General features: G+C 37.6%; 1 protein-coding gene across 1 annotated transcript in view; it reads left to right on the forward strand.

Moving 5' to 3' along the window:
* Positions 1 to 14848, forward strand: part of LOC145768970 (mitogen-activated protein kinase kinase kinase 4-like) — a 202857-nt gene that overhangs the window by 145120 nt on the left and 42889 nt on the right. Inside the window, exons 20-27 of the mRNA XM_082580572.1 lie at positions 5037 to 5092; positions 8987 to 9176; positions 9378 to 9485; positions 9617 to 9767; positions 12692 to 12807; positions 13109 to 13240; positions 13509 to 13605; positions 13778 to 13927. Coding sequence (XP_082436698.1) covers positions 5037 to 5092; positions 8987 to 9176; positions 9378 to 9485; positions 9617 to 9767; positions 12692 to 12807; positions 13109 to 13240; positions 13509 to 13605; positions 13778 to 13927 — 1000 coding nt within the window. The remainder of the gene's footprint in view (positions 1 to 5036; positions 5093 to 8986; positions 9177 to 9377; positions 9486 to 9616; positions 9768 to 12691; positions 12808 to 13108; positions 13241 to 13508; positions 13606 to 13777; positions 13928 to 14848) is intronic.

The raw sequence follows: 14848 nt of genomic DNA on the forward strand, positions 1-14848 counted from the left end.
AATAGTGGATTTGCAACTCCTTCAGGTATGGACTTCAGCCAGTACATTTTATACTTTAGCTAGCAAATCCAGCTTCTTTTACATGACTCATTGAAAAGCCAGTGTGTCATGTAACAAATTTACGTTTATTTACGTATGTTTGTACGTCATAGTTTCTCTGCTCGGCGCTCTTTGCATTGATTGTTTTCTCTGCTGGCTCCTCTTGGCTCACTCAATCTCAGCAAGCCCATTTTCAGAAGAGCTTTTCTTGCAGTTTAAACCTAATGAATTGTCGTTTCAGTGTGAACATACTGCTCAAAACTGCTCGTAAACAGGCCAACTTCGCCCAGAAAGCAGCTACGTAATGATGATTTATTGATGTTAAGCTATTTCTGAAAGACAGCAATGTACATGCTTCCTATTGCCAAGTCAAGAAAAATTTGCGCCATAGCCGTCTCCCATCAAATCGGCACATACAACACTCACGGTCATAACGTTTCCCGCTAAAAGTAGATAAAAACAGATTGTGCAAAATTGGTATGTTTAATGATGTTGCAGAGCAATGAATGCGGTGGCAGCAACGCAATGGAAAAGGCTGGGCTAGTTAAATGTATGGATTTCGTTAAGAGATGTGGCTTTGATGTGCGGGTGAAACTTCTCGTTACTGACCGCCATCCACAAATCATTGCATATATGCGGATCACATGCCAGAAGTTGAACATGTATTTGATGTCTGGCACGTTGCGAAAGGTACAGGTGGAATATTGCCATGATGAATGTGACTGCTACTTTATGCAATACTGGTAGCTTACTGATGCTTTTTATTTCATTAGGATTTCGAAAACGCATGCTCGCTGCAGCAAAAAAGAAGTCATGCAAAGAATTAAATGTCTGGGTCCAAAGTGTAATAAACCTCCTCTACTGGTGTGCGGCATCATCATCTGGCAATAAATCATTGATTGTTGCCAAATGGTTATCTATTGGGCGACATGTCACCAATGTCCACACTGGCCACGGCGATGCATTCCCATGCTGTGCACACGGAGAACTTGGCCCAGAAGAAGCAAGAAAGAAAAAGTGAATGAAACAAGGTACGGTACGCTGCAGTTACAAACGGTTAGGTTATTGTTGTATGTTCCATTGCAGTACATTGCACTTTGCAACAGGTACGGAGGCTCATGATACCTTCCTTGAGCTTGCCAACAAACGACGACATTTGGCAGACATGGAAAAGCTAAGCACTTTCCACCAAACCTCCTGTCTTGAAGCATTTCACAGTCTCCTTATACGTTTCACTCCGAAAATGCAATCTTTTTCATTCCTTGGGATGCTTGCCAGGTTGGTTGAATACCGTAGCATAGATTGCTATTCAAAATTAGCATTTGACGTTCATGCTGCCAAAATGAGTTTCATTTTATAAATATTTTTGATGTTGATTTGTCAGAATGGAAATATTAACATATAAGGTTTTTATTTGCAAACGTCAACTTTGATCTACATTTATTGACAGACAACTTATAGCTGCTATGCATTACAACGAGAATAGCAGCAGGTCTACTACTGGTTTTCGGATTAGTTATCCGAAAGCAAAACATAAACAAGGAAGCTATTCTCTGAAAAAAGTCAAAGCAAACCCTACTTATCGTAAGTTGTCTATACTCTATACAGCATAACTTTGTGAAATCAGCAATAACGAAAACTGCTACTTCATAGTATGTGTAATGGCAGTATTTGATTAAGCAGGTGCGGTAAGGTAAATGTGTGCAGAAATCAATGTGACTACATTTTTTTGAAATTTAAAATGCATTACCTTTTGTAAAGGTCATGTCAAGAAGCTCTTGAAGATTATGTTGCACGAAAGGGAAACATTGGCAGAGTACCGAGAAGATTGGGAAAGCATACCCGTTCCCATGCATTTATGCTCAGACTTTTTGCGTCCAGATCTTTCTGTTGCAACTGCAGCTTATTTTTCACGGTTTTCTGACCGAAACCCGACTTAAATGATGTAGCAATACCTAAAAATGGGCAATCATGTTGTTATATTCAGCAAATATTGTATTCTGTGGTTTTGTTGTTTCAACATGATTGCCAATTTTTAGGTGGACACATTTTTATTCCAACATAAGTTTGTAGTTAAATTTTATAATATAATATATGAAATGTCTGAATCTGAAGAAAGTTTCGAGTTCGACTCTGAGGAGGAGCTTGTTGACTTTGAAGAATACCTTCAATCCGGTGAATTGGCACCCTACCAATTTGAACCGGAATACACTGATGCGGAATTAGAGCAACTTGGCTGCGCTGATACGTCAGAAGCTTGTGCCAGTGATGATTGGGTTGGAAATACTGATTGGTAAGTGATGTGATAGAGATTATGTTGCTCAGTGAAGTACTAAACAGCCCAATTCCAAACACCACACCTTCATGCACTGCTATAAGCAGTAAGCACATGTAGGTTTACTGCGCTTTGTGTAGTGCCTGTTTGTAGTGTTTGCGTTATTATTTTTTCAACACCGGTCAGATAAACAACTGCAATGTACTTTCACTATCTATTTGCATGTGTACCAAACTGTAAAATACAAGTTTGTGCTATCACTAATTGGAATTAACTTGCTAGTTGGAAGCTACCAAGTTTAGTCGTGTGGTCTAACGGAAAAGTTTTGCTAATATTTATACAAATGGATGTACTTCCAGGTGTACGTGTTCTTGCTGTGTGACGGTGGAGGAGCACACTGAAGCTGTGTGCTGCCGTGAGGTAGAGACAGAGCGCATGCAATCCCTATTGAATGAGAATGGTGGCATGAAGTGTGTTACCCAACACCCAGGGTTTGAAGCAGTGTGCCTCAACCCATGGGTAATCGAGACTGCCCATGGCGCATACTTGCAGCATTATAGCCCTGGCGCACAGCGAGGACCCCAATTCAGGTTCGTTACCTAAATGGAGCCTACCAACGTTTATCAGCAGACTATTAAAAAGTTGTTTTGAATTTGAAGGAGTTACCGTAACAAGAGTAAATGTAACCAAAAGTTGTTTTTACAGACGTTATAGGCACATTGCCTATAGACAGTTTGTTCGCTGGATCTGGGGTTACCTTGGACGTTCAATCCGTGTGCCTCTGCCGTCATGCGTCGTTTCAGCAATTAGGTCGAAATTTTCAAATCAAGATAGCGGCGAATATGTTGGATTTAAATATCCTGATTTGAAATAAAAAGTCAGAATTCAAAGTCTGCTTTGAAAAAAGCTTTTCCGTGTGCACAGAGAGAGTGAATTTGTACATGTACAGACAGTACAGTAAGCTATACTAATTACTAGAGGTCTTAAGAATCTTCTTGACCTAGTTCTTTACAAACTAATATGGTACTTGTCGAAAGGTAGTAACTTTCAGTGTTCATTTTATCAACTACTAAGCCGCTTACAATCGACATAAATACATGTAGTTCATTGTATTTGTTGGAAACGACACTACGAACACTTGCTTACAATGCATCTTGCGCGAACATAAGATCGGCTAGTACTCTCATGACGTCACACGTGATTATCGCACGGTTAAGTGAGCACGCGTCGCTCTGAAACTAAGGGCTAACTAAAACGGCCCTACAAAGGAAACGCAATGAAATTAAGGGAAAATTTCAACGACAACTACTTATTATACATGTCTAGAGCACTTACAAACAAAAAAATCGAAAAGTATGGTTTGGGGTTTACTGCCCCTTCAAAAGCTGGAACAAAATTAGCACTTTTGCTTCTCTGAAATATTCAAGACATCCATAAGTTAGCAAAATAAAGTTTTGTCACTAAACTTTTAATTAAAATGTTTTTTTTTTTTACTACACCAATGATCCAAAAGGGTGTGTAGTGTGATAAAAGAATAAAGAGTACCACGCTAAATTGGCAAGGTCAAGTTTATTAAATTTGAATTCAAAGAACTTGAATTTGCCTATTTAGTGTGGTATACTTTTTTTTTATCGATAAGTTAACCTGTATCTGTCGACTAGACTACAGATTCACCAATCAGACTTTAAAGAACATTTACAGTATTTCTCATAATAGGGCGTGTGCAAAGAAAAAAATGAATGAAAGAAATAAACTAACTGATAAAAGAAATTGAGACAAAGCAATAAAGGAGGTTGACTGTTAATATGGTCACAACAGGGACCATCTTCCAGGATTTATCATCCGAACAGTCTTCATCATTGGTAGCACTTGACATTTGGTAGTTCATTGGTGCCACTTGCTGAGCATGCGGCCTTACTTCTGATTTACAGAACTTCGTCAAAACTGCAGTAAACTAGTTTATAAAGAAGTTATTCAACAGCTATACTTTTTCAGTTTTTTTTTTTTTCAGTTCTATGTTATGATCAATGAAAAAAGAAAAATGTATAAAACGATTAAAAATAGTATGAAAAAACGAAAAAAAAAAACGATTTCAACCATCCGTACCTTTGACCACAGTTCAAACGAAGGTTTGCTGATGATGCGTTGTATTTATAATTCATAATAATCGATTATAATGTTAAACACCCCACTCGGCAGCTTAAGATAATCTGCGTATTGCATCGTATTTGAACTAAACTAAAAAAATGTTCTGAACTAAAAAAACGAGCAGCTCTTCTATCTTCTCTTTCGTCAGCTTCTCGCTGAGCTTTCTGGGCCATTATCTTGTGATACTCTTCCATCACAAACTGAGACTTATCATTACCAGTCAGCCCCATTCGTTCAGCCATGCTCCCTAAGTCTTCAATCATCTCATGTTTGACAGTATCCGCCATCTTGACATTAATTTATTATTCTTTCAACAAATCTTCGGTTTTTCGGTTAATTTTTTTCGGTTATTCCCGGACGAGCCCCCAGAATGTTCTGAACTAAAAAAACAAAAGATACTGAATTGAAAAGAGCAAATATTTCAGAGTTGTGAAACAAACGTAATTCTGCTTATGATGGAAGTAATGAATTGCACACAATAGGTTAAAATCTTTTCTTACATCACAGGAGCTTGGTGGTAGTGATCTTGGCTTTCAACGCGCTTGTCACTTGTTTATGTTTGTTGTTATTCCAGAGCCACCACAGTTACTCAGGAGAAAGACATTCGAGCCACAAGTCGCAGCAGCACAGGTAATGGTAGTGCGAGGCAACTTGTATTATGACGCTCTTGCTTTCAGCTAACCTCTTGCAGGCATCTCCCTGGTATGAAATTTCTCATAAAGTAACCAGGGAGTTAAGAAACCAAAAGTTTAAGCTGTGCCATTGTGCCAACCTTCCAGCATATTATTTAGTGTCTACCAAGGAATAATGACTTTTCTCTGTGGGCTTCGAACTGAATATCACTATAGAACATGCTGTGGAATGAGATGAAAGGATAATTTCGACATGGAATTATTTCAGTATGGAGTGGATGGAGTCTTCTATATATATCAATCAATTACAGTACAGGGTCATCAATAATTAACGTTACAACTTGAAACAACTGTATTTAACAAATAGTAGACAATTTTTGAGTATTAAACATATAATATTATTGTCAAATAAATATTTAGGAAAAACAAGTTTTACTCAATGTGTCCGCCATTTGCGTCGATAACAAGTCGGAGACGCTTCGAAAAGGACCTGCAAGAGTCACAAAGATCTCTTTGAGGTATTTAGGTTCATTCGTTTTTCAGATTAGCCTTCAGCGCTTCCAAACTTTGGTGGTGTGTACTGTGTAGTCGAAACTTTTCTCTCCAAGTAAGAGCAGATGCCAAAGTCTAAGGGGTTCAGGTCTGGGAATGAAGAAGGCCATTTTTCCTTGGAAATGAAGAACGGCACATTGGCTGAAAGCCAGTTTTGCGTTCTCTTAGCTTCATGTGAAGGGGCAGAATTTTGTTGGAATGACCAAGTACGTTTTTTGAAGTGTTTCTTTGTCCAAGGCAACAATGAACCCTCAAGAATATCATTTCGATAGTTTTCTTAGTTCAGTTTCACTCCTTGATCCACAAAAATCAATGGACTCCTTCCTGATTCGTTGACTGCGGCCCACACCATCACTAATGCCGCCCCTTGTCTTCGAGTGACTACCCGGGGTTCTACGTCACCATCTCTTGACCAAACACGATCATTCTGACTGTTAAAATGATGCTGAACATCAAATTTCTTCTCATCGCTGAACTCAAGGTTTGGCAGCGTGCCGCCTTCAATGCGTGAGAGCAGAATTCTTGCTCTGGAGAGACGTTTCTCAATGGTATTGGCATTCAGCAACTGTTCCTTCATTTGTTTGAATGGGCTCATCTTCAAATCCTTCTTGAGAACTGTGAACATGGTTCCACACTCCACAGGCCACGTTCACCTCCTTTGCCAGTTTTTGAATGGATCTCTTGGGATTTTTTCGCACCTTTTCTCTGGTTGCTTTTATCAATTTTGACGTTCTGGCGCTTCGAGGGCGACCTTGGCCAGGTCGATTTTTGACATTTCCTGTTTGTTTGTGCCTTTCGAGAGTTCTCCAGACCAACATTCTGTTAATTTTTATATCCTTGCAAAAATCACTCCTTGACTTGTCCGATTTGAAGAGCTCTACAATAGCTATTCTTTTATTCAAATTTTCATTCATGGCCTATAAAATTTAGGCCTAAAAATATAAAATAACGCTAAATGATGTTAAATACAGTTGTTTGAAGTTGTAAGGTTGACCCTGTATTTGATTTTATTATATTATACATCAATTACGTTGAATTTCAGACTAAGATCATGGAAGCCTTAAGAATCAATCGTAATAATCCGTCTCTCAACCAGCAGTTATTTGCCTGTGGCTCATTGTTCCTTTTGTGCGTGTTCTAATTGTTTGTCACATGCGTGTAGTGTACTTTACAATCATGCCTGTACTTTACACGTCATGTGATCTGTTTCCCCGCTGCATAATTTACTCGTAATCATTCTTGTATCACTTGTTCTGTTTGTGTTTTTCAGTCCGGAGTGTCGTTACAGTTATAGTGCATAGTCAAATTTATCTGATAATTTTCATTTTATGTATATTGCAGTTTTAAGTAATTCCTGATGAGGACACACATAAGTGTCGAAAAACGTTTGAGTTGATTTTTTAACTATGTTATATCTCTGTAATAAAACATGTTAAACCCGCTAAAGTTGCTTTGTTCTGTTTGTCTATGGTTCAATAAAGCAAACTCTTTACCAATGCTTAATCAATTATTTAAAAAAACTCTTGTCGTGTCAAGCTTTCAACCACCGCTTGCTGTGAGATTTTATTTGAGAAAAGCAATTTAAACCAAAAGATACATCCAGATCGTCTACATCAAACAGCGGACCATCTTCTTGTGTGCCCTCAGTTCACCATCCAGTGCAGCAAATGAAACCTTTCAATATATCTCCGTCGCAAAAAAGTCTATTTGTGGTTCATCAACCAAATTTAGAAGATATAGTTTCGGGAGAGAGTTTGCTTTTTTATACCAAAGACAAGCAAGACACAACAATACCACAGGGTTGAGCATTGCAACAGTATATTTTTTACATATTTACAAATACAGTAGTTTAACATTCAAACGTTTTCGGCTTAACTTAAGCCCTCATCAGGAATCTGCAAATATTTATAAAATACAATAAATTTCAACTTCTTGAAAGTAACTACCGTAACTGACTAACTAAACAACTAACTATAAGCATCAAGAAACACGCAACGATTGAAAGCAATAGTGTGGAAAGCATACAGACAGACGGAAAACAAATTACATCAGGAAAAAGGCAACTGCATGATTAAGTTACAAATGAATTTGCACCACGGGGTACGTGATACAACTAGTAAATGTTGAGAAGAATAGAGGCGCCACCCGCAAATAATTGTTTGTTTAAATTTGGGTTGTAGCGTTTGATTAACAGCGCTTCCTGAATTTTTGTGTCAAATTGGGATTTGCCTTTGCGTAAAATTTAAATGAGTCAGTAGAGAATTGGACTTTTGCCTATTAGCTCGGGCTAAAATGATTTGCTGTAATGATGCTCTTTTTAATATTGAAACAGAGAAATTAAAATAAATGTTTTATAATAATGGTTATCCAAAGTTGTACTTTGAGAAAATATTGAATCGCTTTATCTCTGAGAATTCCAACCAAAAAGAAAAGGCTGAAAATGAGTTAAACGTGAAGCATTGCTTGTCCATTCCGTTTGTGGGAAAAGAATCCAAAACGTTTGCTCGTAAAATCGGACAGTTTATGAAAAATAAATTTGATGTGGACGTTTTTCCTATTTATAAAACATTTAAAATTAGTTCGTATTTTCAACTAAAGTCCCAGACGCCTTCGTCTCTCTGCTCAAATGTCGTATACAGTTTTACATGTCCGTGTGATTCGGCATTGACGTACATCGGTATGTCCACCAGAGATTTGACGACGAGAATACAGGAGCATCTGAACTTTAGGGACTTAAAGAAAAGTGCCATCAAAGACCATATCATGGAGTGTTCTTTTTGCACAGATCGAAAATTCTCTACTGACTCATTTGAAATTTTACGCAAAGGCAAATCCCAATTTGACACAAAAATTCAGGAAGCGCTGTTAATCAAACACTACAACCCAAATTTAAACAAAGTGGCGCCTCTATTCTTCTCAACATTTACTAGTTGTATCACGTACCTCTTGGTGCAAATTCATTTGTAACTTAATCATGCAGTTGCCTTTTGCCTAATGTAATTTGTTTTCCGTCTGTCTGTATGTTTTCCACACTATTGCTTTCAATCGTTGCGTGTTTCTTGATGCTTATAGTTAGTTGTTTAGTTAGTCAGTTACGGTAGTTACTTTCAAGACGTTGAAATTTATTGTATTTTATAAATATTTGCAGATTCCTGATGAGGGCTTAAGTTAAGCCGAAAACGTTTGAATGTTAAACTATTTGTAAATAGTGTAGGCTATGTAAAAAATATACTGTTGTAATGCTCAACCCTGTGGTATTGTTGTGTCTTGCCTGTCTTTGGTATAAAAATTTAGAAGACTCCATAGAAGAAGATTGCTTTTTCACTTTGCTTTCGTTCAGGTGCTGCCATTGGTCTGGTCCTGTGATCCACATCGACCAAAGTGACCTTATGTTGAATAGTATCGACCTGTGTGAGCTCATGGCTCATGATTTCATACTCACCCATGACATGACTGCGATAGCCGTTGACGGACAGGACAATGGAAGGAAACGAACTCATCTTTCCAAGTTGTTCGGGGACCTAATCAAGGTGAATACTATTTAGTCACTGAATAATTTTATCATTAATTTCCAGGCTCAGCTGTGGAATTTTATACGATTGCCTTTGTATGGAATTGAATATTATTTTGAAAGACTTTACTTTACTTTATGCTGATTCCATTTGCTCCGGAGATTTAATATCTGAAGATTTGAATTATAAATGAAAAACACAAACGTCTTTTCTTTGCAGTTGGAGATAGCACAAAGTAGCGTAGTGCGTCGTGTACAGGGTTGCTTGCACCAGTTACAATCCGTCATCTTGTCCTTCTCATCTTCTCTTGTCGAGCAAATCGACGCAGTAAGTTAATTCTCGTTTGCTATAAGCATTCACTCACCTTCAATCACTTTCATTCATTAGCTATCGATTGATCAACTAGTGCAGTTTCTCACCTTGCGATCATCAACCCTTACAAGCTTTGCAACTTCCAGATGGGTCGATTGCTCCAGAAGCAGCTTGCATATCATCGTTGCCATGAGATCGAAGATGAGGAGCAGGTATTCATGGAGATCAATAGAGTTGTTCAAAAGAACTTCAACATTGGATTTGAATTCCTCAAAGAAACAACCAAGATCTTATCAGGTACAGAACATGTGAAAACGCTTTGCTGTGTCGCTATCAATCAATATTCCGGGATGACGTTTTTCAAAGAATCTCCTATACCTTCAGTCTTTATTGTTTTAAGTAGGGCAACCAATTTTTTGACCTAAAAACTAGAAATTTTGACTTGATAATTTACAAATTTTGACCAATAACTTTCTGCGTTTGCAACCCAAATGCGAAATACAAAGCATATTAGAAGTCAAACCGTTATGTAAGGATATGTTCTTTTTCTAATGAAACAAAAGAAAAATGTTGAAGACTCAACGACACCACAGCTACCGAACAAGTTGGCTAATGAAAGTAACTCGAAAAACTGCAAAAGATAAATATGAAGTGTCTTCAAATATCCCGAAATTACTGAGAGGGTTCTGCAGTATTATACTTCAACATCAAGTAATGTTTCACATTATCGCCTTTGAAGTTCCTGTCTTGTGTCATTCACCTTTAGGTGTTGAGGTATACTCAGAAGCGTAATCAAGCAGTGTAGCCTACTACGAACTTTAGAAGAATTTAATTGTTTAACCTTAGGCATAATTATAGGCTAGCTAAAGACAAAATTTCCCATTCAGAAGAGGCCAGACAAGAGTACGCTCAGCTCAATAGGGAGGTACAAAAGGCCATGAGAAAAGACAAACGAGACAATATAGAACAACAATGTTGTAAAATCGAAAAACACGCATCCAATAACTCATGTCGCGATTTATACCAAGCGGTGAAAAGCATAACCAATAAGTTCAAACCAAAGCTAGACAACATAAAAAGTAAAGATGGTGAAGTTTTGTGGCAGAAAGATAAGGTAAAAAAGAGATTGAAAGAATATTGCGAAGAATTATACAAAGAAAAAGATCCTATCGATAATGTACAAACAAATCCAATTACACAATGCAAAGATGAAAATGATACAGAGCCACGACCACTGCTGAGTGAAGTAGAAAATGCTACACTATTAAAAACAAAACAGTCCCGGATCGGATGATATACCCATCAAACTATTGAAATATACTGGAGAAAATGCAGTGAGAACAATTCATAAACTTTGTATCAGAATATGGGAAACCAACATTTGGCCAGATGACTGGGTAAAGTCAATATTTGTCCTATTGCCAAAATAGGCGATATAACAGAATGCAGCAACAACCGAACAATTGCTTTAATTAGTCATGCCAGCAAGGTAATGTTAACAATAATTAAAAAAAGAGTAGAAAACAAAATTGAACACGAATTAGCTCCTGAACAGGCTGGTTATAGACCCCCACAAAGGAACAAAAGAGGCAATATTCGACCTTAAAATGCTGATAGAGAAACGAAGAGAACGCAACCTTTCAACTCATTTATGTTTTCTAGACGATCGAAAGGCTTTTGATTCAGTGAAGCACCAACAATTGTGGACAATTCTAAAAGATTATGGTTTTCCTACACATCTGATCAATTTAATGCGAAGCCTGTATAGTGTATACTGCTCAAAAAGCAGCAGTAAGAACTGGAAGTGACCTTACCGAGTGGTTTTCCATTGGAAAAGGTGTCAGACAGGGATGCATATTGTCACCATATCTTTTCAATCTATACACTGAACACATAATGAGAAAGGTTTTGGAGAATTTTGATGGCTCTGTGAAAATTGGAGGAAAAATGGTAACCAACTTTCGATATGCTGACGACATAGTGTTGGTCGGTGGAAGTGTAACGGAACTGCAAGAACTTTTGAATACGGTTAAGTCAAGAAGTGAAGAATATGGTTTGCAATTACATCCTACAAAAACAAAAGTGATGGCCATAAGTAAAAAAGATAAAATTTGTCCAAGCTTATACATTGGTGGTAATGTTGTTGAAAGTGTAAGTAATTTCTGCTATCTTGACAGTGTCATAACTAACACTTATGATGATAGCACGGAAATTAGAAGGCGAATTGCTATGGCAAAAACAGCTGTGACATCACTTACAACGGTGTGGAAACAGAGGTCAATTGGTAAAAACACAAAGTTGAGATTGCTGCGAACTCTCGTTTTCCCAATTGCCACATATGGATGTGAAATTTGGACATGCAAAAAACGTGACATTAAAAAGTTAAAAAGTTTTGAAATGTGGTGTCACAGAAGACTATTACGCATCAGCTGGATGGAAAAAAAAAAAAAATGAATTTGTTTCTCAACAAATAAACGATAAATGGAGTCTGATTAACAACATTAACCTCAGAAAATTGAGATATTTCGGACACATAGCAAGAAGCAACTCGTTGGAAAATTCAATGTTGACTGTGATGGTGCAAGGCAAACGAACGAAAGGACGACAAAAAATGAAATATTTTGACAATATCAAGCAAATTACAGGAATAAAAAGCATGCCGGAAGCACTGATAAAAACAAAAGACAGAACAAAATGGAGGCAGTTCATAACGGAGATCACAGCTGATCAAACATGATCAATCTGTTAAAGAAGAAGACAAATTTGAGAACTTCAGGAAGCTAAAACTCAATACTATATGTAGGCTACTGTATAATGGCGTGAGCATTTACCTAACCAAGAACAAAGACCACGTTACCTGCCTTCCACGCCTAGCCTACTTAATATTCAATCGTCAGTAGTGGGCGAAACAAAATTATTACCTCAGAAATTGCAACAAATGGATCATTACGTCAGAATAGCAACAGAAATTGCGACAAAAAATCAAAATCTGTGTAACTTTAATAAAATATCTATAGAGAGAAGAAAAACTACGTTAAAAGAAAATTTTGACCTAACCATAAAATTTGACTTTTTTTGACTTAATAACTTTGAAACCTCTCTTCGTGTCAGCCTGAAATTTAGTTTATGGACGTTTTATAAACTTTGAACAAGGCAGAAAAATTTTGGCCTTATTGACTTGTGGTTGCCCTAGTTTTAAGTTTTCATTGGTATGTGTTTAGGGCCGGTCCGGTACAAAATGGAAGAGATCCAACTGAGCTATCTTAAGAAATGGATGGGTTACGTTATAGAGTGGTTGCCGAGAGGGAAGGGGTGCAAGCCTCGTTGGGCGAGTCAGGTTGGTAACTTGGCTTTCAATAATGTGGGTCGCAGGAGCATCTCATCTAATAGTGAACGTAAATCTCTTCACTTGGCAAAAACGGAAATGTATTCAATTCATTTATCTGTGCACTTCTAACTTCAGCACAAAAGCACTGAAATTACTGGTCAACATTTCACGATCAGGTCAACACTCTTTAGCAGCAATCAGAAAGCGAGTGATTTTCCATGTATCGTCTTGTCTTCAATAGAATAACTTCCTGTGAGGGCTTTACTTAAACATCAAAACAAATTGTTTGTGAACAGTCCTTTCCCTGCAGGGCCTCAACTTCCTCACCACCTTAAGCCCGGATGTGATAAAGAACCTCCCTGACGATGACTACAACGAACTGAAGGGATTCATCAATAACTTTATTGACCACGTGGTGGGCACACGTCCCACCGCTGGCAAGGTTTGTTCAGTGAGTTTTATGTATCTCAGTGACAAACTATTTGTCTCGGTTTGTCATTTAAATATTTGGTCAGAATAATATCTTACCAATTACGTACACCAGTCAAAAGAATAAATAACAAAAGTCCGCATAATGTAGATTGAAGTATTGTTGGTGACGTTTCTGTGATGGACTGTCACTCACACGACCACTGACCCGACGAATGGGAAAGTCGTTTTGACTTGACAGACATGGTTTGATACTTGTTGTAGACCTTCATTTCTTTCAGAGCATGAAGCCTAACGACATGGAAGTGGAGCAATCGGTTTACAGGTCGTTAAGCTCCAACTCAAAAGATGGATGGGATGATCACGCTTGCCTGCAAGGTAAAGGTTGTGGTGGTTAACTTCCAATCTTCCATTGTTGTGTAATTCAATACTATATTCCTATTTTTTATTGCCCTTATGAGAATACTTCGCTTTTACCAACTCATGGGTGGGATGGTTGTTTCGCTTAGGTCTCAAAACAAAACTTGACTCTAATATTGGGATGTTACAGATGATGAGGAGGTGGTAAGCTTTGGAGCGAGCAAACAGCAAGATGATGATGAGGACTTTCAGACGATAGTGCCGATAGAACACGTCCGCGTTTCTATTGAAGAACTGGAGGAATCCATACACCAGAAGAAGTTGGCAGATAAAGTGATAGGTAGCTTGGTGAAGATTCTGTATGTAATCGTATGTAAGATATTTTTAGCACTAGCTTCCGATTATTGTCCTATCTTATGTATTTTGGTTTATTTCCGCTAAACTTATGTAACTGTTTTTCTTCCCCTTAGGTCTTTTCTTTTACGTTGTATTCATCCACAAACCACGTGCTTTGTTAATCAGCGTTTCTCGTTTTGTCTGTTTTTAGAGTCTTCACATTGTATCTTGGTTGTACACTTTTTTACATAAAACAGAACTTCTGTCTTCTTTTATTGTCGCACTTGATTCCAAGCATTGACTGCCTCTTCCATGAGAAGTTTCCAAGATTCTCTGTTGTTTGCTGTGTGTATTAGGTGTATGTTAGTTTCATCAGTTTGTTGGTTTAAAGCTTTTGGTAGAGAGTTTGCATTTTTGAACCATAGACATTAGACAAGCAAAACCAAGTAACCTTGGCATGTTTAACATAATGTATTACATACAAATCAAAATATCTAGCATAGTGAATCAAACGTTTTCGACACGCACGTGTGTCCTCATCAGGAATTAAATCTGCAAAATACATAAAATGAAAAATGGTAAGATAAATTTGACTTTGCACTATAACTGTAACGACACTCTCGACTGAAAAGCACAAACTGAACAAATGACTCAAGAATGATTACGAGTACATTATACGGTGGAAAACAGATCACATGAGGTGTAAACTACAGGCATTGCACAAACAATTAGAACACGCACAAAAGGAACGATGAGCCACAGGCGAATAAATGCCGGTCTTTGTCTCCCTTGGACACACTTAAATTTTTCCTGTGAGAGGGACATGTTCTAATTTTCCTTTTCGCTGCACGTGCCTTAAAAAATTAAAGTTGATTTTCTTTGATATTTTTTAGTGGATTCTTTGCAAGCCTTAAAGCAGCCGGCG

Source organism: Aplidium turbinatum, chromosome 4 (assembly GCF_918807975.1).
Source record: "Aplidium turbinatum chromosome 4, kaAplTurb1.1, whole genome shotgun sequence".
Lineage (NCBI taxonomy): Eukaryota > Metazoa > Chordata > Ascidiacea > Aplousobranchia > Polyclinidae > Aplidium > Aplidium turbinatum.